Here is a 25,888-nt window from a genome sequence, read left to right as displayed (position 1 = left end):
TTTTATAGGGACTAGTGCTGCCCTCTGGTGTATTTCTTCTATGACAGTACTGGTTCAATCTATCTAAAGTGCACACACATCTTCTTATCAAAATCTATGGAAAACTAGACAGAGAAAAGATCTTTAAATGTTCACAAAGCAAACTAAAGTAAAAGAAAGTGTTACAGCATGTAGGAAATTCACTGCTCCAAAGCATTCAGACATCTACTTCTGCAAAAATACCAGGAAGAACATACTGAAGATGTTGAATAATCCATCATTTGAGCTCCAAAAAATGAAACATAGTTGGCACCCATTTTTTTGTTGATTCCCATTTTCTAGTGGCATTGTCAACCCTGTAAGGGGACAGGGTTGGTGAGGTCTATGGGGAGTATGGGAGGAATTGGTGAGGTCTAAGGAGGGTTAGGGAAAGGGGTTGGCAAGCCTAGCAAGCAGGGGAGCTGCTCTCTCTCTCTCTCTCTCTCTCTCTGTGTGTGTGTGTGTGTGTGTGTGTGTATACACACACACACAAACACACAGTAGAAAGAACTCTCTTCATGTGAACCAGGAAGTAACCTATTCAAATGAAGAAGATATCTTAAATCATTCCCAGGGATGCAAAAAAAGAGCTGCTCATAGACATCAATGAAGAAATGAATGGATTTAATATAGGGGAAAATATTTGAGAAAAGAGCCTAACGAGAAGTGAGTATTCTCGGTGGGTATGGAACACTGACTGATAGGTTTCTGCAAAATGAAAATTGGGCAAGGTAGTGGAATGGGGTGGCTGGAATCCTGAAAAGAAGCACCAGACACTGTAAGCTTCTGTTGTAGGGTTCTACTTGTCTGATATTATTTCTAAGTGCCACCAACAAGCATAGGGCTTATACAGTAAGTAATCTAGTGGTGGCTAGTGTCTACTAGGAGTGCCAGGGCAGGGACCTCTTAGCAGTAGGTGGAACCAGAGTCCATGACAGGAAGAGCCAACTAGTTCTAATTTTGTCCCCATGCTCCTCTGTGTTGAGTTTTACAAGGGCAACACTGAGACTAAGGAAGTTGAGGGAGGCGAGAGGCAGTACCCTGGACTGGTTATAAGTGAAAATGAAGGCAGGAGAATATAGCTGAGGGCAAACTGGGGGTGGTTTGGCAGTGCTCCATTCACCTCAATGGGCCAGGCTCCACTAGAGTAATATATGAAAAATAGCCATACAAAAACACAAAGCTCAGGAATATTAGAATGGCTAAATCTCTGTCAATGGAAGGAAAAGCAGTTTCCACCACAAAGAAAATGACAGTGAATTTAAGTCAGGAATAGCAAACTGGATCTGGCCAATGGGCCAGATCTAGAATTGGCCCATCTTCCATGGGCCACTTTTGAGGTCAAGAGATTCAACTTCAAAGGAAGAATTGGGAGTTCACTCTATACAATTCTGTATTGTTATTTTCTACCTTTGCAGATGCTTCAGATACTTTCTTGCAACAAGCATTTTCCAAGACTAAAGAGTACTCTCTTTTAAAACTACATTTAAAGTATGTCCTTTTAATATTAGAAAATATTACAGTAGAATGAAGTGTTGGCCATGCTCCTACTGTACAAAAATATATGCTTCATTTCTTCTCCTTTAAACAGAAAAATAACAATGGATAAAATACTGTTACACTAAGCCATGCAGCTCTCTTACCTCTAGGACTTTCCCAGTGATGAACTGGTGGCATGCTTCACATTTGACACCAAAGAGAACCTGATAGTCCTTTTCACAGTAAGGTGCACCATCTCTGAAAGTAATCCACATGATGTAAATCAGTTTCTCCAATATGCTAAATGCATATTATGATGCATTGAAACTGCTGGGGTGAAGACAAGGTAGCTGTTTTGCACTCAACAATTAAAAAATGTGTCTGTGCAAGTATAATGGCTTCGGCCTTGTATACTTGAAGGAGTGTCTCCACCCCCATCTTTCAGCCCTGAAACTGAGGTCCAGCTCCGAGGGCTGTCCGGCGATTCCCTCATTGCAAGAAATGAAGTTACAGAGAACCAAGCACAGAGCCTTCTCAATAGTAGCATCTGCCCTGTGGACATCCCATCAGATGTCAAAGTGATAAATAATTATACAACCTTCCATAGACACCTGAATCAGGAAGCTTTTAATGTCTGATGTATTGTGTGTTCTTTTATATTCTGCTGGAAGCCACCCAGAGTGGCTGGGGCAATTTAGTCAAATGGGCAGGGTACAAATAATACAATGTTGTTGTTGTTGTACAAATAATATGTTGTTGTGGTTGTTGTATGAGCATGGCTGCCCCGCCATGCCATCCGCTACTGCTAGGAATATTTATAATAAATGAGTGGATGTCTGACAGTTTAAAGAACGGATCTGACATCAAGTGTCAGGTAAGCCAAGGAAGTGATGAAGATGCCCTGATCAAACAGTTCTATTTTTATGTTTATTTTCAGCACCACTTTGTTTCCTTTGGTATCCTCAGTGACAGAAAAACCTTTCTCTCTTTTTTTTTAGCACCATACAAGCGTCATGGTGTGGAACAGAGGTGTAAGTTATGCAGGTAGAGCTGTCAATTACACAAGTCAGATAAGAAATAATGGACAGTGCAGTTTATATTAGAAAAGTTTTATCTGGCCATTCAAGCAACAACATTCAGCAAAGACCTGCCTGGAATCAAGAACCTCATGTATTTCAAACACAGATGGATGCATTTATGACACCTATTATTTTAATCTGGCTGTTCCGTTAGTGCCTACAAGTATCAAAAATTCACTCTTCCCTAATATATTGTGCAATATTTCTCCCTTGCCTCTGACGAATCAGCAATTGCTGCAATTTGAGAAGTGATACTTGATGGAATGATGGCTTACTCTATCTGGGAAGATGAGTGGACACACATTGATTCTCTATGTGATATGGAGGGAGGTGGAATATAGTGGAAGAAGATTAGATTGTACACTCCTCCACTTCATAAGACAGAGATGTGCAGTGATCTGTTACCAAAATCTATTGCAATTTCTTATGCACTTGCAGACATCTAAGGAGAAGGGAGGCAATATCGCTGTCTAGTTCACATTATGGTCCTCTGATAAGAATGAATCCTGCTGGGCAAAGAGATTGGTTCTGCTGTGGGTATTACCAGTGGATCAAGAGCAGGACTTCTAGCTGAATACTCACCAGTAGGAACACTAAGAGATCCTGTCGTAATATATCTTTAGTACTGTCACTTATTCAAAAAAGGGGTCAAACCACTGTGTATTTAATACAACAAAGATAAATGAGGGGCTGCTTACTTGCTGATGTATTCTCCAGTCAGGACTTTTGCACAGGCCTTGCATTTGAAGCATCCCAGATGCCACTGCTTATCCAATGCTAGTAATGCTTGTCCATTCTTTATATCTCTTCCACAGCCTGCACAATCTGCAAATAAAACAACATGCATAGATCAGGTGACCTGCGTTTCCCCCAGCCAGCCACTCCAAGATTAGACCAGCTACCATCTCTATGAAGCAATATAATATACTTTATGTACTCCAGTACATAAATTCTATGTAGAACAAAAATTCTAAAAACTCTGGCTGGCAGACCGGGCCACATGTTGCATATATTATTTTAAAGTTTAAAAAGGTAAAGGTAAAGGTACCCCTGCCCGTACGGGCCAGTCTTGACAGACTCTGGGGTTGTGTGCCCATCTCACTTAAGAGGCCAGGGGCCAGCGCTGTCCGGAGACACTTCCGGGTCACGTGGCCAGCATGACATCGCTGCTCTGGCGAGCCAGAGCCGCACACGGAAACGCCCTTTACCTTCCTGCTGGTAAGCGGTCCCTATTTATCTACTTGCTCCCGGAGGTGCTTTCGAACTGCTAGGTTGGCAGGCGCTGGGACCGAGCAGCGGGAGCGCACCCCGCCGCAGGGATTCGAACCGCCGACCTTTCGATCGGCAAGCCCTAGGCGCTGAGGCTTTAACCCACAGCGCCACCTGCGTCCCTATTTTAAAGTTTAGATGCAGGCAAATATAGCCCTGTCTTTGAAAGAAAACAACTGACAATTTTCTTCCAGCTTCACCAAAATGCAAGAATATGATTAATTTTATTTTTGCATACAGCTACTCTAATTAGCATCCAGGATCAAACATTTCCTCCTTTCAAGGAGTTGGGGCTGACAATCCTTTTTATCTCATTCCTCTCATTGTCCTTTACATTTCTACCCTCTAGATGGCAGTAACTCTCTAAATGTTGTCATGAAAAGCTAGTAGGCAGAATATGTAAGGGGTGAGGGTATAAAAGATCTGGTTGTTTTCTTTTAAGGAAACTAGAGCTTCATTCTCTGCTTCTCTTGGGTATAGGTATAGAAAAAGTATACTAAAAGAAAGAATTTCAACAGATATTTCAGGCTGGTAAAAAAAGGAACAGGCCATTATGCCTAGACTCTACTTCAGAACTTGGGAGTAAAGGAGTAAAGGAGTAAAGGGAGTAAATCTTGTCCTGATTTTCTGAAATTATCTGAACCAAGAAAAAAGCTAAGGGAATAAAAGTTGCATTAGGAAGTATGAATGTATCTACCTTCCTTTACATTACACCCTAGAGTATATTTTTATAAGGTATTGCAAAACTGTGGTCATAAATGTTGGAACCAAAAAGCTACAAGAAGATTTTCTGCATTGAAAATTGACACAGAAAGTCAATTCAATAAATAAATAAGTGTATTAAAAATTCACAGATGATTGTGATTCATTCAAATAACCAACTTTTTAGTGCAAAACACTAAAAATCCGGTTCCATTATGAATATTAAACTTTAAAAAATATTGCAGTTGGCTTTGTCATTAGGACAAGAAATAAAAGAAAAAACAAAGATGCTTCAGTATCTCAGCTTCACTATTTGCTTTCGACATCCTTATATCAACACACATCAACTGATGTGAAGCAGCAGTCAATGAACAATGAAAGGGAAACCAGTCTAGTCACTGTGGAAAAGGACTAGTTCAATTAGTATAAAAAAAAACCCTGATCTGTGCAGTTCAAACTATTCATGGAACCTTTTGAGTGTAAATGCCCAGAAAGCCATGGGTTACAACAACATTATCTTGTGCCAATGTGGCTACTGGAACCTCTTGCACTTATATTGTAATGAAATATCATGTGTTTTCATGTGAGGAGAATTTTTACCCTGGCTACAAGTTTCACAAGGGACGCAGGTGGCGCTGTGGGTTAAAGCCTCAGCGCCTAGGACTTGCCGATTGAAAGGTCGGCGGTTCGAATCCCTGCGGCGGGGTGCGCTCCCGCTGCTCGGTCCCAGCGCCTGCCAACCTAGCAGTTCGAAAGCACCTCCGGGTGCAAGTAGATAAATAGGGACCGCTTACCAGCGGGAAGGTAAACGGCGTTTCCGTGTGCGGCTCTGGCTCGCCAGAGCAGCGATGTCACGCTGGCCACGTGACCCGGAAGTGTCTCCGGACAGCGCTGGCCCCTGGCCTCTTAAGTGAGATGGGCGCACAACCCCAGAGTCTGTCAAGACTGGCCCGTACGGGCAGGGGTACCTTTATCTTTACCTTTACAAGTTTCACAAACCCACAAAAAGCCAATTAGACTTCCAAAAGCCACTGTTTTTATTTATTATTTATTCCCTGTAACATGTTTTGCATAACTCCAAAAGCATGCAAAAATACTCTCCAAATCAATGAAGTGATGTCAGTGAATGTTGGACTAGCTTGTTATACTGCAACTCTTAAATTATAATTTCCTTGTAGCATCTAGCTGCTGGACAGGATACTGAACTAGAAGAAACACTGATCTAACCAGTGAAATGAACACTGCCATTGTGTCTTACTTGTGAGCTTTCCAGAGATGTTTCACTGGCCAGATCAGTAGACAGAATATCAAGTTAGAAGGACCATCAGTCTGATCCTGGATGACAGTCTTTATATTCAGACAGTACAGGTCAGGTGTCCCCAAATGGTATTGACTCATAGTAAGCACAAGCCCTGAGTTGCATATATTTTGGTTAAAAATGAAAGTGCTCCAGGGTGACTTTACAATGTCCAAAAGATCTCCTATTTGATGCCCAACAGCCAGGAATTTGAACTGGCCATCAAGAAATATGAAGCTGCTCTGTGTTGTTCCAAGAAGCAAATGTATTCAGACTATGGACAGTGAAGAGATTACTTCTTCCTATCTGCATCACTTGCATAGGTGCTCTGTTCCCTTGGGGTGCCTCAGGGTTTGCTGACTGTATATTTACAGGTATTTTTAATTGTTTAATGTACCCCTACATTGATTAAGCAGTCTATACATTCCTTAAAATATAATCATCTTCCTCCACCAAACTTAGCCACTATAATGGACCCATCCAATGATCTATCATGTACAAATGTGGAAAAAAGAATCCCACAGTTCCATTTATCTGTACCTTGTTTTGATAAAGAGAGCTGTAGATGAGACCCCATATTACGAAATGCACAATAATGCAGAGCCCATCAGCCAAGTAGCATCAAGAAATAAATCTGTCAAAGAAAATGCTTCAAAGCCAATTTATTTTACTTTTGCTAAGAGCAAAACAAATCCTTGCCAGCAGCTACAGAAGAGCCTTGCCATCAAAAGTGGCATGCATACAACAAAGGGACCCAATTTCCTCAGGGAAATGAGCTTCATCTTCTAACAGAGTAACGATCTGAAGCAAGTTTTACTTGACATCCAAAGTAAAAGCTTATTTTTTGAATTGTGAAAAATATCTTGATTTGTGTCTTTCAAATAGTTTACATTGGGGGGGGGATCCAATTATATGGCAGTATAAACAGAATTATTGCCCCCCCCCACTACAAAAAAGCATTTGTGTGTGTGTGTATAGTTACTTACTTAAATAGTATTATCAAGCTTAAAAACAGAAATAGATGATAGTCTGGGCATAACTGGCTACATCAGAGGTTTTCAAGTTTTCTATTTCCAGAGAACATTTTGCACATCAACTTATCTCCTGAGAATCTCCTGAGCATATGCCACAGAAACCATGCACGCTCCAGTGGATTATGGAGCATGTTTTAGGGTGCATGTTCTACAGCTGGTGAGACTTATCATAGCACCTGGTGGACAGCTTGACAATTCCAGAACACAGCTTCATGGCTGCACATTTTAAGGCAAGGCTGGGATACCTGTGGTCCTCCAATTGTTGAAGGACTACGGTTTGTACCATTAGCTATGCTGGCGAGAGACTACTAGAGCTACAGCCCACCATCACCAGGAGGACCGCAGCATCTACATCACCATGCTAGGGGAGGTCCATAAGAATGAGATTGTCCACTATTATTATTATCATCACCCTTTGTTTTTCTTCATCATTACTGTACAATTCTCTGAAACACCTTTTGGCAAGCATTGTTATTAATAGTTTGCTTTACTCCCTTATCAGTCCTTCATACAACGACTGCTTATAACTCAAAACAGACAGTTTTTTTCGGCCAAACACACAGCAGCTCTTAAAGGTCTAGTTTTATGTTAGCATATTCAAACCCACATCAATTGGAAGAATTCAACTGCAGGTATCATGCTCCTGGACAATCTTTGTGCCATTGTACTTAATGAATATACAGAGCAACTAACTGAACAGTGAAGGGTAGTATACAGTAAGACAAGAAGTAGGTGGGGCACAGTCCCATCTAGTGGAGTTCTAGGCAATCAGTATACATGCCCTTGTACTAACTGAAGAGCTGGCTCACTGATGAGGTGGGATGAAGCGCCAGTCACAGCACACACACACACACACACCTTGCAAGAACACTCCCCCCTCTCACCCAGTGAGAGCAGGGAGGTTCCAGCATGGTGCATTGCTGCTCCTCTTTCCCACCTCTGGGATGGAGAAGATGCTCTGCAACACCTTGTGGAACGCTTCCTCCTCCCACTGAGACTGCAAGAGGGGAGGTGTTCTGCTGCTGAGCTTGGCAACTGAGCGGGAAGGGAGGTTTGACAAGGGAGAAGTGCTTCCCAAAGCTCCCCCAGCCCAGCCCAGCCCAGAAGGGTGGCAAGGCTTTGCACTGGCTGCTTCTTAAGAAACCCGCACAAAGCCTCCCTGTTGGATGGGAAGGGAGCTTCATAAGACATTTCTCCTTAAGGAGAAGCGCTTTCCAAAGCTTTCCCACCCCAGCCTGGAGGAGTGGTGAGGCTTTCCCAGGGATTCGCCTTTCTGAGCCTTTGCAAATCCTTGTCACTGGGCATGTGGGGGTGGGGATTCTACAGGAGCCTTTTCGCCTCAGGCGCCAAAACGTCTTTGGCAACCCCTGACTAACTGTACAAATGTACAGTTTGGGGCTATATGCTAGTCTGAAAGCACAAAAGTCTTCTCTATCAACACTCCCAGTGAACTGTTGCCAAGGCCCATCAGAATGCAACACTTTAAGAAACAGGGGACAGAGAGGAAATCTGCTACCTTTGGCCTTCGTGCAGCAGTATGGGAATATGAATACCTCGCAACAGAAGTTTTCGACGGAAGACAGTGCTGCAGGAGACATAACTAAAAGTTATCCATTGCAGGGATGGCTTTTTTTGTGAAACCAACTTGGATTTATATTTACTGTTTCTACATGCCATTTAATATATTAGGATGTGATGATGGCGGATTAGGTAAAAAGGTAAAGGTACCCCTGCCTGTACGGGCCAGTCTTGACAGACTCTGGGGTTGTGCGCCCATCTCACTTAAGAGGCCAGGGGCCAGCGCTGTCCGGAGACACTTCCGGGTCACGTGGCCAGCGTGACATCGCTGCTCTGGCAAGCCAGAGCCGCACACGGAAACGCCGTTTACCTTCCCGCTGGTAAGCGGTCCCTATTTATCTACTTGCACCCAGAGGTGCTTTCGAACTGCTAGGTTGGCAGGCGCTGGGACCGAGCAGCGGGAGCGCACCCCGCCGCAGGGATTCGAACCGCCAACCTTTCGATCGGCAAGCCCTAGGCGCTGAGGCTCTAACCCACAGCGCCACCTGCGTCCCCGGTGGAGGATTAGAACACGCATATTTGAGACTAGAGATATATATCTCATATCATTTCAAAAAGCAGCTGAGGGCAGAGTCAGAAAAAGGGGATAATATTGCTTGGGGATCTAATCTGACTGGTCTGTATTTTGCCAATGCCTGCAATAAAATGCTTTTTATAAAATAAATCTATTTTGACATATCATAACTGACGTTCACCATATGCAAATGTCATGCCCTATATAATCACTTTCACTGCAGGCTTTCTAAGCTATGTTCTTACAGTTTACAACACAGTGACACTTTGTTTAAACTCTGTTCTTTCAACTTACATTGACACTAATACACATACATGCAAACTTACACACCCCCAGTTGAAATAAAAAGATTTAAAGTTTCTCTGTGCAGGATCGTAATAACACAGGAACTTGAGAGACCTGGAAACCATACATTTGCACTGATAAATAGTGTGGATTATGCAATGGCTACTATAACACAGCAACAAGAGATCTATTTATTTTCAGTACCACAATATTTCCTTAGTATCAACAGATATTTAGCATATGGATGCAAAATTTAAACCCTAGTGAGTGCCTGAGATTGGGCTGCACACAGCAAAACCTGGTATAACACAGCAAAACAACACACACAAACATCGGGGGTGGGGAGAGATCTTACTACAGTCACCATAAATCATGTACACTGTTATTACCATGCAAAACCAGCCCAGAAAATCACCAATAACATACGAAAAATTCATAACATAGCAATGGGTGATCTTCATGAGCTTTTGTGTATACAAACTACAGCTTATAGTGTGGTATACTCATCTGAAAATTCATTCATTTTGAATAAATCATGTAAAGCATTAGGCAGGCTACACTCCAAACTTGCAAACCATATTCCATTATATTCTCACTAAAGTACAGTGATATGGCAACCTTCTACCTCCTCTGCTTCTGAATACCAGTTGCTGGAAACAGCAGAGTGGAGAGTGCTATTGTTGCTCAGGTCCTGCTTGTGGTTTTCCCACAGGCTTCTGCTTGAGAACAGAATACTAGACTAGATGAGTTGTCAGCCTGATCCAGCAGGCTCTTCTTATGTTCTTACACTCTTATAATGTTGTTCCCATGGATCCCTTTACCCATATAAATATACAGCACAGCAGCATGGTGTGTGGGAGGGAGGGATGTAGGTCACCATTAACACAGTGCCATTTACTGAAATTTAAGATATCTTTTTTACTTCTCCTCTGAGAAAAATTTCATTGTTGTGTATATAGAGAACAATAATCCACTGATGTTTAGTCTCCAAGAGTATGAGATATATCTCACTGGGGACTTGATTAATCCTTTCAGGGACAAAAAACACGCAGCAGGATTTCAAGGTCTGTCTTATCCAGCCCTTGAACAGGGCAATTTACCAGTGGCTCCCTATCATCTTATGAATGCCTTGTTCACTTAATGTACGATAGGTGAACCTGTTTCTCTCTGGCAGATATTTAATAGTATACCTTTTTGGCACACAAACACTTAATGTAGAGAGAACACAAGCGCATTACAAGGACAAGGCAGGGCAGTCTTAAGTATTATAAATCTGAGGGAGCTATAGGTTCTTCTGTCTCTCACACACAATTTTTTAAGGGTGTGTGTGAGAGCAGAGAAATAATTTATATATGGCTGGCAGGCAAAAAAAGAGAATGAGATGGAGCTTGGATATGTCATGACTGGCAAAACTAAACCTGTAGAACCACAATTAGGGTTGTGTTCGTTCCCAGGAGATCTAATAGTAATTGATGCAATTGTTTCAAACTACAAATATAAAGAACTGATTTCAAAGGATGCTATCAACAAATCTGTCTTCAAGAAGATGGAAAATTGTGAGTACATATCGAGTGATAAAACTGGGCCTATTGCCTGATTCTGAGATGTTGACTTACCCCTGAGCCAATTGTGCAATTTTATAAATGTTGTACTGAGTAATCAAACCCTAGATCTTTAAAGTAAATTCAAGGTGTTAGGCAATAACACCAAATGCACTCTGTAAGTAAATTTAATATGCATTTTAAGCAAGTGTGCTAATGGGGGGTGGAGAAGAGATAGCTTTCTCTCTACTAATCTTCCCACTTGTAGCACATAGAAACCTCTTAGATCCATGATATTTTGATCCCTCTCAGTGTACAAGAAGATCTAATTTGCTTCCAAAGCAGCTCCTTTTCAAATTCTATTCTATTTCAAATCTTTAGTAGATTTAGGAAATCTTTCATTCCAAACAGTGGAAAACCATGACAATATGACTGAACAATAAAGACTCTAGTTCAGGGATAGTCAAAATGCTGCGCACCAGAAGATATTGGACTACAACCACTATCATCCTTGATCCTTGGCCATGCTGGTTGGGGTTGATGGGAGTTGGAGTCCAACAACATCCAGAGGGCACCATAGTAGCATCATTTTGATGTTCCATGTCTGGGGATCTCTGTTCACAAAGAGAATATGGACACAGGGAGATGCTATTGTTGTGGTCTGGAAGTGTTGTCAGAATAGGAGTTATAAAACAGAAAGAGGCCTGATAAAAGATCAGGGACTTGGGAGGACAGCCAGAGTATTAAAGATTTTCACTCTTCATTTCAGGCAAAGAAGAGGCATCATTCCAGTCATAAATTGTTACCAGGTTAAAGTAATATTTTGGAGCTGATCTTTGGAACAGACAATAGAGCTCTGTTTTGTTTGTTTGGTTTTTGCTTTCACTACAAAGACCGGTTTCCATTTCAATTAGTGTGCAAACTGGGACAGTAACCAAGATGACTAAGCTTTGGACTCAGAATGTTCAGTGGTGGCTGGATCTCTTCTCTCTCCATAAACAAAGAAATAAAGGCAGAGCTCTCATGCTCATGGACAGAAACAATGCAGCATCCTCATTATCAAGGTCTTTTCACAGTCAACAGGAACAAAGAAATCGTGAAAAAACATGCCATTTCTACAGAAGCATGTATGTGTTAGAGGAATTCCAAAGAAGAAGTGTCAAAAAGTCTCTGCAGACAAGTATTCTGCATTTACTACATGACAAACAGCTTGATTTTATTTCAGAACCCATTGTATAGCATTTATACATTCTCAACAAGCTTAACTTCATAAAATTAGAATAGTCTTCATGCTTATAATAGATCTCATAAGATTGAGGGGATGGAGCAGTAAATTGAACCTGTGTACCCCTAAATTCCTGAGCAGTACTCTTTCCCAAATTATTTTCCTCCTCCTCATTTTCATTCAGTATGTGCCTTTATGGATTTTTAACCATTTCAGTTATCTTGCAATATAGCAAATTCTGAACCCACATTTTCCTTTGACTTGGTCATACGTGTGTGTGTGTGTGTGTGTGTGTGTGTGAGAGAGAGAGAGAGAGAGAGAGAGAGAGAGAGAGAGAGAGAGAGATAAGGGGGGGGGAGAGAACACCAAGAGCTAAAGTGATCTGAAAAAGAGTGAGCTCCTGGATGGAAATGTTTATTTTTTTCTATAAGCTATTATGTAAATATCATGTTATTATATCTGACGAGTAGAGACCATAGTTCCAAACCATTACAATTCCCTTAGCTCTGGCCTCACAATAAAGTAACTCTGCAGTTACTGTAATCCGTTACCTATAACCTTGGCATTTTCTATCTAAATGGCATTAAAATTTCAGGTTCCGGACTGATCTCCATGGACATCAGACCTGCTATCTTTCAGGGAAACTGAACAAAGGATCTTCATTTTAGAAGCAACCAACGAAAGGGTGAAAAGTCCGCTCACCCTTTCGGTGCTGTGGTGTTGCAGGACAGCAGAGGTTCCACTAAGGGGCCACAATGAGGGAATTGTGGCATCGGTGCCCCATCCAGATAGGTGGCAGGGGCTCTCCCCTGCCATTGTGTCATCTCCAGCCTAAGTCCTGCACATGTGATTATTCAAGGTTCCCACTCAAGAGACGACCTTATGTACATAAAGATGTTTCCTCCAGTGTGCTTGCTCTCTATGCAATCATTAATTGCATAGTTGTGAGCACCTGAAAACTGCTCCTGTTTTGTCGCTCCTAGGGCACTCCAAGATCCCCCCTCCCTGCAGAATGTTCCTTAGGTGTATCAATTTGCAGCGCCTCAGAGACCTTTTGAAGGCTTTTGAGCCAATGTTTCTATGTTCCATACTGGACAGTTTTCAAAAGTTGTCACTTTCAGAGTAATGTACTCCCAAGATTCAATGCATTGTCTCTTGTCAGTTTCAGTATTCCTGTCAGAAACCGATGGAAGGAAAGGATTTCCATTCAATAGCTCACTTGCTCCTTTTTTTCATCCATTCCTCTGAATTTGAAATTGATGAATTAGAAACTAATGGGGGTGCATTTATTTTACCTTCAATCTGATTATATCACTGAGTTCTGAATGACAGAGTTGTGTCATAGCCGTGTATGAAACTTTCTCTTTCATCACAGCTAAAATATGCAACTACCTATGCTTTTAAAAAGGAAAGACAAACACCCAATATTATCACCATAAACATACAACATAAATTTCACTGGAAGATACAATAATCCTCTTTTATCTAAAATCTACAACTAAGGCAATTGAAAATTTTTAGCATCCTTCTTTCTCTACCTATCTCAAATAAGCTTTCTTGCTAATCTACTTAACAGCAAGTAACCAAGTAACAGAGACACATCCTATAAAAGAGATTTACTTCTAAACAGGGCTACATTACAAAACATGACTTCAAAAGGAGAGGGAAGATTGATGAGGCTTGCAGCTTTGGAATGAAGCGGAAGATCTGGAATATTTTGCACTAATTAAAATTCACCTGTCAGAGCAGGAGAGTAGGAACCATCACATGAGAGAAGAGACGTGGAAGACAAATGTTTGCCAGCTACCATTTTTCTGAAGTTTGCTTTTTAAACTCTACTCAACTTCATTTTCTAGCAGAATTAGCATCTGGTGTTCTTAGCAAAACTTGGCATTAACATTATCTTATACTTCCCTTCGACAATGACAACAGAGGACCACCAGAATTTTTACGTGTATAGTATAATCTCTCTCTCTCTCTCAACAAATGTACTCACATACTTCTTTGGATGATGGGATTGCTGGTTTACTTTGCCACTATATCTCTTAACATAATCATCACAAAATTTGTTTCTTCTTTATAAACTACTGTCAACAGTTATTTACAATTTAATTCCTAAGCTGACATTAAAAAAAGGTGCAACTGCTGAAATTGTGAAGTTCTTATTTAAAAATTTAGAATCTGATTTTGAGGATCTTTTGGCATTCCTAAACTAGCAAACCAACTAGCCACAACTCATATATCCACTGCATATAACACTACAATAGGGTTATTATTTGCCAATTTCGCAACTGTAAAAATCTGGAATTTCATTCAGACCTTGAACATGCCCCACAGTAGCTACCAAGAGGTGAGAAATGAGTGATCAGCCATCACTACCAGTAACTGCCAGCAGTACTGAGAGATTTTAAAAACCTCAAGTGGCAATTCAGGATGGCTGAAATGTTTGTACTTAGAAAACAGAAAAGAGCTAATCCTTTCCTGTAATGTTTTACTCTTTTTCCAATCAGTCCAAGTATTGACATGACCAAAATATCAGGAGATACAAGTAATTATTATAAAACACTTGTAGAGAGTGTCTAGTTGATGTACTCCAAAAGCTGAGCGTTACCAGAGGTCATGGCTTTAGGGAAAGGGAAGGGGAAACACATGATGTACAGAAAATCAAATTAAATATTGTATTAGATACAAATTTTCCATCACAATAAGGAAACTGTGAGATCAAATGTTATGTTACCACGCTGTAGACTTCAGGTCATTTTCAGCTTTCTAAAATTCTTTTTATACGTAGCCATTACTTGAAACATTGCAAATTCACTTTCACTTTTTTCTTTTAATGGGAATTGCAGCACTTACACCAACAGGGCAAAACTAGGTTATATATTCTCTGGAGCATCTACTATCAAAAGCACTAGGGATTAGAATGCATTTTGAGAGAAAAGACATGTCATGGGATCAGCTCAAGAGACTAATTCACAAAATACCTTCTCCATGCATGGTTAAAAATGTAGTGCTCAGATTTCCAGAATGCAGAACTGAGCAGCCCCAGAAACAAATCAGCACCGCTCAGGTTAGACTGAACAAATGGTACAAAATAGAGAGGAGGCTATCCAAGAGTTCAATTTTGTAGTTTAGGAAAAGATTACAGAGTACTTACTGCTGGAACTGGAGAGTTCTTTTGGGCTGGATGACATAGGCTGAGCACACATTTGACAGAGACAGTCTCTTCCATTAAAGGTAACCCGGTCTCCTGGTGGGAAAGGACGTCTGGAGAACGAAAGAACAGAAGGATTTTAATTCAAGGTTATCTGTGCAGTTTCATTCTTTCAGTCTCTTTCTCATCTCTTCAGCCGCCGCCTTTGGTGCAAATCAATATCTCGCAGGAATGTGGGCCAAAAATGTTCAAAATGCAACACTGGCAAAGCCAGGAACTTGGAGAAAATCCAAAAGACTAAATGCACCTCCACTGGAAGAGAAGCAGATGTTAGATGAGACTGACTGATACTTTCGCTTCAAAAAAATATATATCACAGGAACAGTATGAAGAGGTTGTTCTTTTAAAAGTCTAGCATAAATGAAGGTTTTCATTTGGGAAATAGGGCCAGTGGACTTTCTATGTTCATGCAAAAATCAACCACTTAGCAGTATTTTGCATTCTGGACATGCAGCTTCTTTTAAATAAGTTAAGAAAGCTTAGTTTGTTAGAGCATGGTCTGATAATGCCAAGGTTGCAGGTTCAGTCCCCATAAGGGACAGCTGCATATTCCTGCATTGCAGGGAGTTGGACTAGATGATCCTTAGGGTCCCTTCCAACTCTATGAATCTATTATTCTAAGTGCTGATCAGACGGCTCATGCTCAGCAACTGATGTGCTCAACCAGCCCCACAGTTTGAGCAATTTCTAATCTTCTCAACAGTCACAGAGTAGTGTAGGTCCCCTGGGAACAGCACTGAACTACAACCTTTCACATAAGAAGGAAAAGCTTACAGCACCAAGTATTCCCAGGCAGCCTTAAAATCAAGTACTAACCAGGAATGATTCTCGCTTAGTTTCCAAGCTCCAATGTACTCAGAATTATATTCACACTTAACCCTTCACAGTATAGTAACTGGAAAAGAGCTTTCATGAATTAAAATTGTCTTCCAACCCAGGAGTAGAAAGATGATATTGTTGCTGTTATTGTTATTGTTTAATAATAATAATAATAATAATAATAATTTGGTTCTGTGTCACTCAGCTTCAGGGGCAAATAGCGGTGAGGACAAAGAGAGTATTTTCAGCAGGAAAATAGTATTAGGGAGAAGGTTACCCCTCCCCCCACTATTTACCATTTATATAATGTTTTAACGTGTATGTAATTTTTAATATGCATCTCTTACTTTGTCTGCAGTCCTGAAGTGGTTTATCTAACATCAGATGACTTACTTGCATACAGTGCAGGCAAAGCAGTTAGGATGATAGGTCTTCCCAAGAGCAGTTACAACTTCTCCTTCCACAAACTCCCCACAGCCATTGCATCGGGTCCCGTACATCCGCTGGTAATCCACAGTACAAAGGTAATCTCCATTCTTAATGAAAAAGCCACCTTGAGCTAAGTCGCACCCGCACACTGTAGAGGAAAAACAGCAACAACAACCAATCAAACAAGAACAACAATCAATAGAACATCAAGGAAGTGAAAAGTGCATTTGTTCATGAGTGGCTGGTGGAACAGAATATTATGAGGGATGTACTGCGATGCCAGTGGCAGCCCACAGAGGAACGCGATATGGCTTTGGAGCCACCACTCAGCCGTGGTGCAAGCAGAGGCAAATCCCAGTGCCTATCTATAGCAGTGGGGGATTCATGTTATATTATTGCATATTATATTATAATATAAGATTAGTTTATAAAAGCAGAAATCATTACGAATTCAAACTGCAACTGTCAGTTCTCCCCCACCCCAATCTTAATTTTGGTGAAGATAAGGCCACACAAAACTCACCCTTGTTGTTTGCAAAACTGATTTCAAGCATATCAGAAAGTAGGCCCAGTGCTAATTAATTCAGTGGATTTTTAACAATTCAGTTCTTCAGGGATCACCCAGTTAGCTACTATTCATATTGTATAGAACTTTTAATATACAAACTACTTCATTATCAATATCTCATTCACTCATTAAAATTATTTTTAATGTGAGCTCTCACCACTTTACAGAATCAGAGTGAAGCAGAGAATCAGTTAGTCTATGCCCTATCCAGAAATTCAAATCCAAGGCTCCACAATCTATCCATGTCAAATACTACTCGTCCCTTTTGCAGAATTCCATATTTTACCCTCCCTCTGTTTTACCAAAGTTATCCTACCAAAGTATTGAGTTCTGAACATCTGTCAGCACATTTATATTAACAATTCTGCAATCCAGTGAGGAAGTAGCTACAATTACTCTCCTGATTTGAAAGAGGAATGAGCTGACAGCTAAGGACAAGTCATTGTTTCCTCCTTGTCACCTAACACTATTCCCCTCACTACACTCTATATCCTCTCAGTAGGTAATACAAATTGTTATATCTTGTTGAAAGATGGAGGCATCTGGCTTGCCATGTCTGAAATGAGAATGAACCTTGTCATGTTTTCTTATGAGTTGGGAGCTTAGCTTCACAAATGAGCTAATGCACTAGTGCTTCTCGTTTCAAGAGATCATCTCTATGAGGCTCTTAGCGGGATGACTTCAGTAGCCTCCTTCACAGTATAACTTCACAGTATAACTCAAAGCTACTTTACAATGATGACACTGTCATCTCCAGTTACAAGATGCTCTGGAATAAGGCTGGTCTTGTTGGCTTAAAGAATATACACAAAAAACAACCAAGTATATACAGCATACTCCATTATGCTTGACATATTGGGCAACATGTTTCCCCACAGATTAGCATATACCATCATCGTTTTATAAAGGGAGTCTGCATACTAACCAATCCGCTACAGAATACTCTGCATCTGAACAACTTATGCAACCTTAATCACTATTTCATGGCCATATTGTAAGCAATAAATAATTTGTTTTTAATAAGCCTATATGTATTATTATTCAAATACAATTCAAAATCAGCATGTAAAATGGAGTAAATCCAACCACAGCTTTCCTTCTGATTCTGATATAATTCAGCATTATGCACCCATGTTATAGAGTAACACTGAGGGAAAAAATATTTTGGGGTAACAAGGAAGACCAGACAGTTTCCCTCACAATCGAATAAACCTGGTGTTCACCTCTATGAACATGAGTGATCTGACACTAAGTCAAAGTGACACAAAAGAAGTGCCATGGTCGAATCACCTCCTGGAGCAACTGGTCTTCTCCGCAACCCTTCCCCTCTGCAGGGAGGTGGGACTGATTCAGGTGGTCTGCCCCTGCCACTTAATGGATCCAAATGGTTTCCAAAGAGTGGCAGGGGATGTTTTATCCCATGTTGACAGCCTTTCAGCTGAATCCTGACAAGACAGAAGTACTGTTTTGGGGGGAATGGGGTGTGGGCAGGTGTGGGGGACTCCCTGGTCCTGAATGGGGTAACTGTGCCCCTGAAGGATCAGGTGCGCAGCCTGGGAGTCATTTTGGACTCACAGCTGTCCATGGAGGTGCAGGTCAATTCTGTGTCCAGGGCAGCTGTCTACCAGCTCCACCTGGTACGCAGGCTAAGACCCTACCAGCTGCAGACTGTCTCACCAGAGTGGTGCATGCTCTGGTTATCTCGCACTTGGACTACTGCAATGTGCTCTGTGTGGGGCTACTTTTGAAGGTGACCTGGAAACTACAACTAATCCAGAATACGGCAGCTAACCTGGTGTCTGGGAGTGGCTGCCGGGACTATATAACGCCTGTCCTAAAGGATCTTCATTGGCTCCCAGTGTGTTCCCGGGCACAATTCAAAGTGTTGGTGCTGACATTTAAAGGCCTAAATGGCCTTGGCCCAGTATACTTGAAGGAGTGTCTCCTCCCCCATCGTTCAGCCCAGACACTGAGGTCCTCCTCTGAGGGTCTTCTGCTTATTCCCTCACTGTGAGAAGTGAGGTTACATGGAACTAGGAAGATGGCCTTCTCAGTAGTGGCACCCTCCCTGTAGAACACTTTCACTACTGATGTCCCTACTGAAGACATCTGAAGGCAGCCCCGTATTGGGAAGTTTTGAATGTTTGATGTTTTAGTTATATGCTGTGAGCTGCCCAGTGTGGCTGGGGAAACCCAGCCAGATAGGTGGTGGTGGTGGTGGTGGTTGTTAACAGGATCCCAAATCAGCTTTAAATGCTCAGTTTGCCAACATTGCATAATGAAAAATTAATAATGGTCAAAAGTTTCAACCGTTTTACACAAGAGAGAGTTAGATTTTCCTGTTTCCCAAAATACTCTGCTTAATTATCCAGAAAAACAAACTATGCAAACCCTTTCCCAAAAAGCAATCCAAGTACATAAGGTTTTATTAAAGTCCATGTACGTGGGAAATATCTCAATATTGGATTAAATGAATGAGGAAAACAAGACTGTTATGGTCACGATATCACAATTAGCAAACCCTTCCAAAATGCAGTATGGTTTGACAAACCAAACCATATAGAACAAAGTAGTACTGGGTATATCATAAGACAAATGCATCTCAGGTCATCACATGGAAACAAAATAATGATCATTCATTAATAATCAGGCAATCCTTGGCTCCTTCAGGAGGAAGGCTGAAATATAAATCTAATAACAAATAAAGAGGCTGTATTCACACTGAGCAGGCACACAGGGCACCTCGGCACAGTCTTGCACACTAGAGTGAAATGTACTCCCTTTCTATTTAAATGATAGTAATCATTTATAAATGTGAAACTGTACATATAAATTAACGTGTGCAAATTAATGAAAAGCTATGACCTCTTTCAGCCCATTTCTGAGTGATGCAGTTCTCTTTTTCTTGGGGGAGATGCTTAAGCGGTCACCCTAGCATCCCTAGAAGTCGGGTGGGGGTGTTCACATAATTTGTGTTCACAAATGGCAAAATAAATTTGGATTGCCTTCTGTTACTCAGGAAAAGTCAGTCAGTCAGAACTGAAACCTCTGATAAGGACTTGTAATTTCTAATGCCTTAACTGCTAATAAAAGCTCACATCGCTAAAAATGGATATGATACTACACTCCCTAAATTGATGGAAATATATAGAATGCCTTCTCCTCCTTTGGGCTTACACATAGCTAGGAACTCACTGTGGAGAGATCACTGCTCCAGGTTATAAAGGGAGTTAGAGTAAGGACAGAAGATGAAAGCAGTCCAAATTTAGAGCCTTCCCAGGGATGGCAAATCCTCATTAAATGCACTTGCGAGTTGCATGTTCTCAGAGAGGGGATTGAAAGGTACAGTCCAAGAACTTTCCCCAGCAGTACACTGTTATAAATTTGGATACCAAATCCAAATTTATAGCAGTGGGCTGGCATAACACACAGATGAATCCGATTTCTTCCTACTCCTTTCTGCAGGCTAGAACTGGATTTTAATAGCCGTGCCCCACATTCAATTCACACAGAGTACAGAGGAGGAATAGCTTTATAAACAGAGCAGAGAAGCAGCAGCAATTTCTAAGTGTGTGTCCCATTTAAGGGACTTTAGGGCTGGCTGGTGTTACTCTCAAAACAATTAGCTTTTCAGCAGTCTTATGCAGTTTGGGAGGTCCTCCCCCACTCTTCCTAAACAGAAAACACTGGTCACTTCCTCCAGCAGAGCTCCCCCCCCCCCCCCACAGAAAAGCTCAGCACTTTCCCCCTCTGGCATTTGAAGCTGTCAGGATTTGTTAATAAGTATGGATGACAACTCAGCCACATGCACTACAAAACAGTACATCCATCTTCCTTTCTCTCTCTTGCCTTTTTGGTATCCATCCAAGATAATCAGCACTAATAACTTAGGCCATTTTAAATGTTGTTTCGGTGTTAACTTGGCCATGCATTGTTTACACAATGTAATCTATAATGTCTGAAAGCCCAGTCAAACTATTAAAAAACCTGTGGGCAGGCTTTGACCATCTGCATGAATATGTCACATAGACAGAACACTGAAGTCATGAAATGCGATCCTAGAAGACAGTGGGAAAAGTAATACCGTGGTACCTCTGGTTACAAACTTAATTCGTTCCGGAGGTCCGTTCTTAACCTGAAACTGTTCTTAACCTGAGGTACCACTTTAGCTAATGGGGCCTCCCGCTGCGCCGCCACCACATGATTTCTGTTCTCTTTTCTTTTTTTTATATAAATATTTATTGAGATTTTTTTTTAAATACCAAATGCAAAAATAATAAACAATATAACATGGATCATAACACATTTTTCAGAACTTCTTTGGACTCCCTCACGTCTCCCACTCCCACTTACATCAGTATAAATTTTTCCCAGCAATTTAGCATCTTATTTATATTCTTAAATCTTGTTCAGTTAATTTAATCTAATCTCCAAAAATTTTGTGTTTCCCTCAATCTCACTTATCGTCAAATTCAAATCTAATTCAATGGTAGGCAATTATTTATGATCTAGCATCCTTCTTAGCATTCAACCAAATTACAATACTTTTGTAGATAGCTCTTGAATTTCTTCCAATCTTCTTCAACCCTCTCTTCTCCCAGGTCTCGAATTCTGCCAGTCATCTCGGCCAGTTGCATATAGTCCATCAGCTGCATCTGCCACTCTTCCAGTGTGGGTAGATCTTGAGTTTTCCAGCTCTTAGCGATGAGTATCCTTGCTGCCGTTGTTGCATACATAAAAAATGTTCGGTCCTTCTTTAACACCTTCTGGCCGACAATGCCCAGAAGGAAGGCCTCTGGTTTCTTAGTGAAGGTATACTTAAATACCTTTTTCAACTCATTATATATCATTTCCCAAAAGGCCTTCACTCTAGGGCAAGTCCACCAGAGGTGAAAGAATGTTCCTTCGTGTTCTTTACATTTCCAACATTTATTATCAGACAAATGGTATATTTTGGCAAGTTTAACTGGGGTCATGTACCATCTATATATCATTTTCATTACATTTTCCTTCAAAGCATTACATGCAGTGAAGTTCAGCCCAGTGGTCCACAACCTTTCCCAGTCCTCAAACATAATATTATGCCCAATATCCTGAGCCCACTTTATCATAACCGATTTAACCATTTCGTCTTGTGTATTCCATTTTAACAGCAAGTTATACATTCTTGAAAGTACCTTAGTCTTAGGCTCTAACAGTTCTGTTTCCAGCTTCGATTTTCCACCTGGAACCCTAACTTTTTGTCATTTTTAAAGACTTCTTTAATCTGAGCGTAGTGTAGCCAGTCTCGCACTTTATCCTTCATTTTCTCCAAACTCTGCAATTTCCAATTATCTCCTTCTTTTTCTAATATTTCCCAATATTTTGGCCATTTGGCCTCTATATTGGGTCTTTTTCGGGCCTTAGCTTCCAGAGGTGAAAGCCACCTCGGAGTTTTGTTTTCCAGTAAGTCTTTGTATTTTGTCCAGACATTAAAAACTGCTTTCCTGACAATATGGTTCTTGAAGACCTTATTGATCTTAACCTTATCATACCATAGATATGCATGCCAACCAAAAGCATTGTTAAACCCTTCCAAATCCAATACATCAGTGTCTTCGAGAAGTAGCCAGTCTTTTAGCCAGCAAAAGGCTGCGGCTTCATAGTACAACTTTAAGTCCGGCAGGGCAAAGCCCCCTCTTTCTTTCGCATCAGTTAGTATCTTAAACTTAATTCTGGGCTTTTTGCCCTGCCAGACAAATTTAGATATATCTCTCTGCCACTTCCGGAAGCACTCTGTTTTATCCACAATCTGCAATGTTTGAAACAAAAACAACATCCTTGGCAATACATTCATCTTAACGGCAGCAATTCGGCCTAACAAAGAAAGCTTCAATTTTGTCCAACTATCCAAATCTCTCTTAATTTCAAACCAACATTTTTCATAGTTATCCTTAAATAGACTCAGATTTTTTGCTGTTATGTTTACCCCTAGGTACTTTACTTTTTTGACCACAGTTAGTTCTGTTTCTCTCTGAAACTGTTCCGACTCTACATCTGTCAGATTTTCCCCCAACACCTTAGTTTTCTGTTTATTTAGTTTAAATCCCGCCACCCGACCAAAATCTTGGATCAGTTGTAATACTCTTTTTGTACTAGATTCTGGCTCCTGCAAGGTCAGAACTAGGTCATCTGCAAAAGCTTTGAGTTTATATTGTTTCGCTCCGACCTGAATCCCTTCCACCAACCGGTCCCCTCTAATCATATTCAAGAGGACCTCCAGAACTGATATAAATAACAAAGGGGAAATCGGGCAGCCTTGTCGTGTTCCTTTTTCAATTTTAAACTCTTCAGTGACCACATTGTTTACTATCAATTTAGCCTTTTGTTCTGAATATATTGCATCAATCCCATTCTCAAAACCCCGACCCACTCCCATTTCTTTTAAATTTCCCTTCATAAATTTCCAAGAGATATTATCAAAGGCCTTCTCCGCATCTATAAAGATTAACACTGCTTTTGTGTTTATATCAGTTTGCAAAAGCTCCAAAATGTCAATAATGTTCCTTGTATTGGCGAACATGTGTCTACCTGGGAGAAAGCCTGCCTGGTCTTTATGAATTACTTCGTTTAAAACTTTTTTGAATCTACTTGCCAAAACGTCTGCAAATATTTTGTAATCCACATTTAAAAGGGAGATGGGACGGTAGTTCTTAAGTTGTGTCTTTTCAGCTTCCGATTTTGGTATCAATGTGATGAAAGCTTCCTTCCACGATTCCGGCGCCCTCCTCCCCTCCATAATTTCGTTGCTAACCTCCATCAATGGTTGTATCAAATGGTCTTTTAATATCTTATAATACTTGGAGGTTAGCCCATCTGGCCCTGGAGATTTGCCCAATTTCATGTTTTGAATGGCTTGTTCAATTTCTTGGCATGTTATTTTACTGTTCAGGAGAGATCTATTTTCTTGTGACAACTTTTTGAGTCCATTTTTCTCCAAAAATTGTTTAATCTCGACCTCATTCTGCGGCCCTTGGGTGTATAATTTTTTGAAATATTTCCAAAAACACTTTCTAATCTCCGTGGGGTTCTGAATATTTCTTCCTTCAATTTCCAAATTTGTAACTGTATTCAATTTTTGTCTCTTCTTCAACTGCCAGGCTAGCAGTTTCCCACATTTATTTGCCGATTCAAAGGTTTTTTGTTTCATTAATTTGATCTTCCACTCTATTTCCTGATTTATCAGTTTAGAGTACTGTGCTTGATAGAGTTTGATTTCTCTCAAGATCGGCAGGGACTTCGGGTTTGATCTTAGCTTCTTCTCTAATTCTTTTATTTTCTCCAAAATCTTATCTTTTCTGTCATTTTGTGTCCTCTTCCTTGCAGCATTCTGTTGTATCAAGAACCCCCTCATCACAGCCTTACTTGCATCCCAAATAATTCTTTTTTCCACCGTAGTGTTCATATTTATCTCAAAGTAGTCCTTCATGATTTCTGTTCTCATCCTGGGGCAAAGTTCTTAACCCGAGGTACTACTTCCAGGTTAGCGGAGTCTGTAACCCAAAGTGTTAGTAACCCAAGGTGTTTGTAACCCGAGGTACCACTGTGATTCCATGCGTGGTTCCACGACTATTGGGTATCTTGCTTATGAAGAACTCGATGTTAATACTTTTTGTAGCAACTCCTAGTAAGAGCAATATGGAACTGAATTGTATACATGATCAATAACCAACTGAACTGGTTTTCACATTTAGGCAGCATGCAATAGTTTCTAATGGTGCTATGCACACTCCAGGGCACAGCTGTAGAAATAGAGATGGCAATGGCAGCTTGGGTTTCATGGACAAGAAAAAAGTGAAGTGTGATAGGAGATCCCACAAGACTTTATTTGATGAAAGAAACAAAAGATTATACGTGAGCCATATTTGCAATACTTTCTGAACAAAGCATCATTTCAAGTGCAAACTTACACTTCATAAAAGAACATATTCTGATTACAGTTCTCTTTTCTTTTCTTTTTTACCTATAATAAGGTTGAAAATAACTAAGGTGGTTTGTCAGGTACCTTTTGTGTTTTCACTTCCCTCCCACTTGTCTTAGGATAAGTTTGAATATCATCTTGTCATGATTCATTTGAGGTGATCCTACTTCTGATGATGGAGCATTCATTCACTAGAGTGCTCTTCAAAATCACTCCTGAGATGAAAATCACAACTTAGCCTTGGCGTCTACAGATGCCCGAGTTATGGTAATGCTGCTATGCCTTTGGAATTCTCTGCACAGGGGTTGATTTGTGAATAGGCATAAGGGTAAGTCTTGTGTGGCATGGCTTGGCATCCCAGAAACAGTTGCAGAAAAATATATAATATCAGAAGCTGCTCCCAGATGAACCCTCACAAACCCCCACTGCTTTGGATGGGAGGAGGGGAATCCATTTGGGTCACATTATAACCTGAACCTACCAAATTTGCACTTCCTAAAATAGTATGTGATCTAAGATGTAACCTTTGAAAATCACGCTTTTCTGAATTTTCCAATGCAGTTCTCCAATCAAAAGAAATGTGGGCAAAAGTTCATATATTATGGGAAAGAATATATAGCAATGGCTATATTTGTGAAAATAGCATGCAAAATGCACATTAGATAAAAACTGCTTGCAAAAAATTTGTACAGTAGGCAAAACTACATACAAAAAATATATTTATTAGGAAAAAATCACATTAAGATGCTGACAATATTTGTGAGGACATTTTTTTATGCAAACTGCTGCAATGAAATTACCAAAATGAAACAGCCAAGTTGACACTCACCCATCCTTACCCATTGCAGGCACTTTTTAATACAATACCATACCAGAT

The 25,888-nt window shown here is 40.6% G+C and overlaps 1 protein-coding gene across 33 annotated transcripts in view; it reads right to left on the bottom strand.

Moving 5' to 3' along the window:
• Positions 1 to 25,888, bottom strand: part of ABLIM1 (actin binding LIM protein 1) — a 197,919-nt gene that overhangs the window by 73,856 nt on the left and 98,175 nt on the right. For all 33 annotated transcript variants that reach the window (XM_079976684.1, XM_079976695.1, XM_079976665.1 and 30 more), the window contains exons 3-6: positions 16,448 to 16,631; positions 15,179 to 15,288; positions 3,275 to 3,401; positions 1,662 to 1,755 (exon numbers count right to left, since the gene is read on the bottom strand). In XM_079976684.1, the coding sequence (XP_079832810.1) occupies positions 1,662 to 1,755; positions 3,275 to 3,401; positions 15,179 to 15,288; positions 16,448 to 16,554 (438 nt within the window). In that variant the 5' untranslated portion in view covers positions 16,555 to 16,631. The remainder of the gene's footprint in view (positions 1 to 1,661; positions 1,756 to 3,274; positions 3,402 to 15,178; positions 15,289 to 16,447; positions 16,632 to 25,888) is intronic.

The sequence above is a fragment of the Podarcis cretensis genome (assembly GCF_951804945.1).
Source record: "Podarcis cretensis genome assembly, chromosome: 5".
Classification (NCBI taxonomy): Eukaryota; Metazoa; Chordata; class Lepidosauria; order Squamata; family Lacertidae; genus Podarcis; species Podarcis cretensis.
This window is presented reverse-complemented; position numbering and strand designations above follow the sequence as displayed.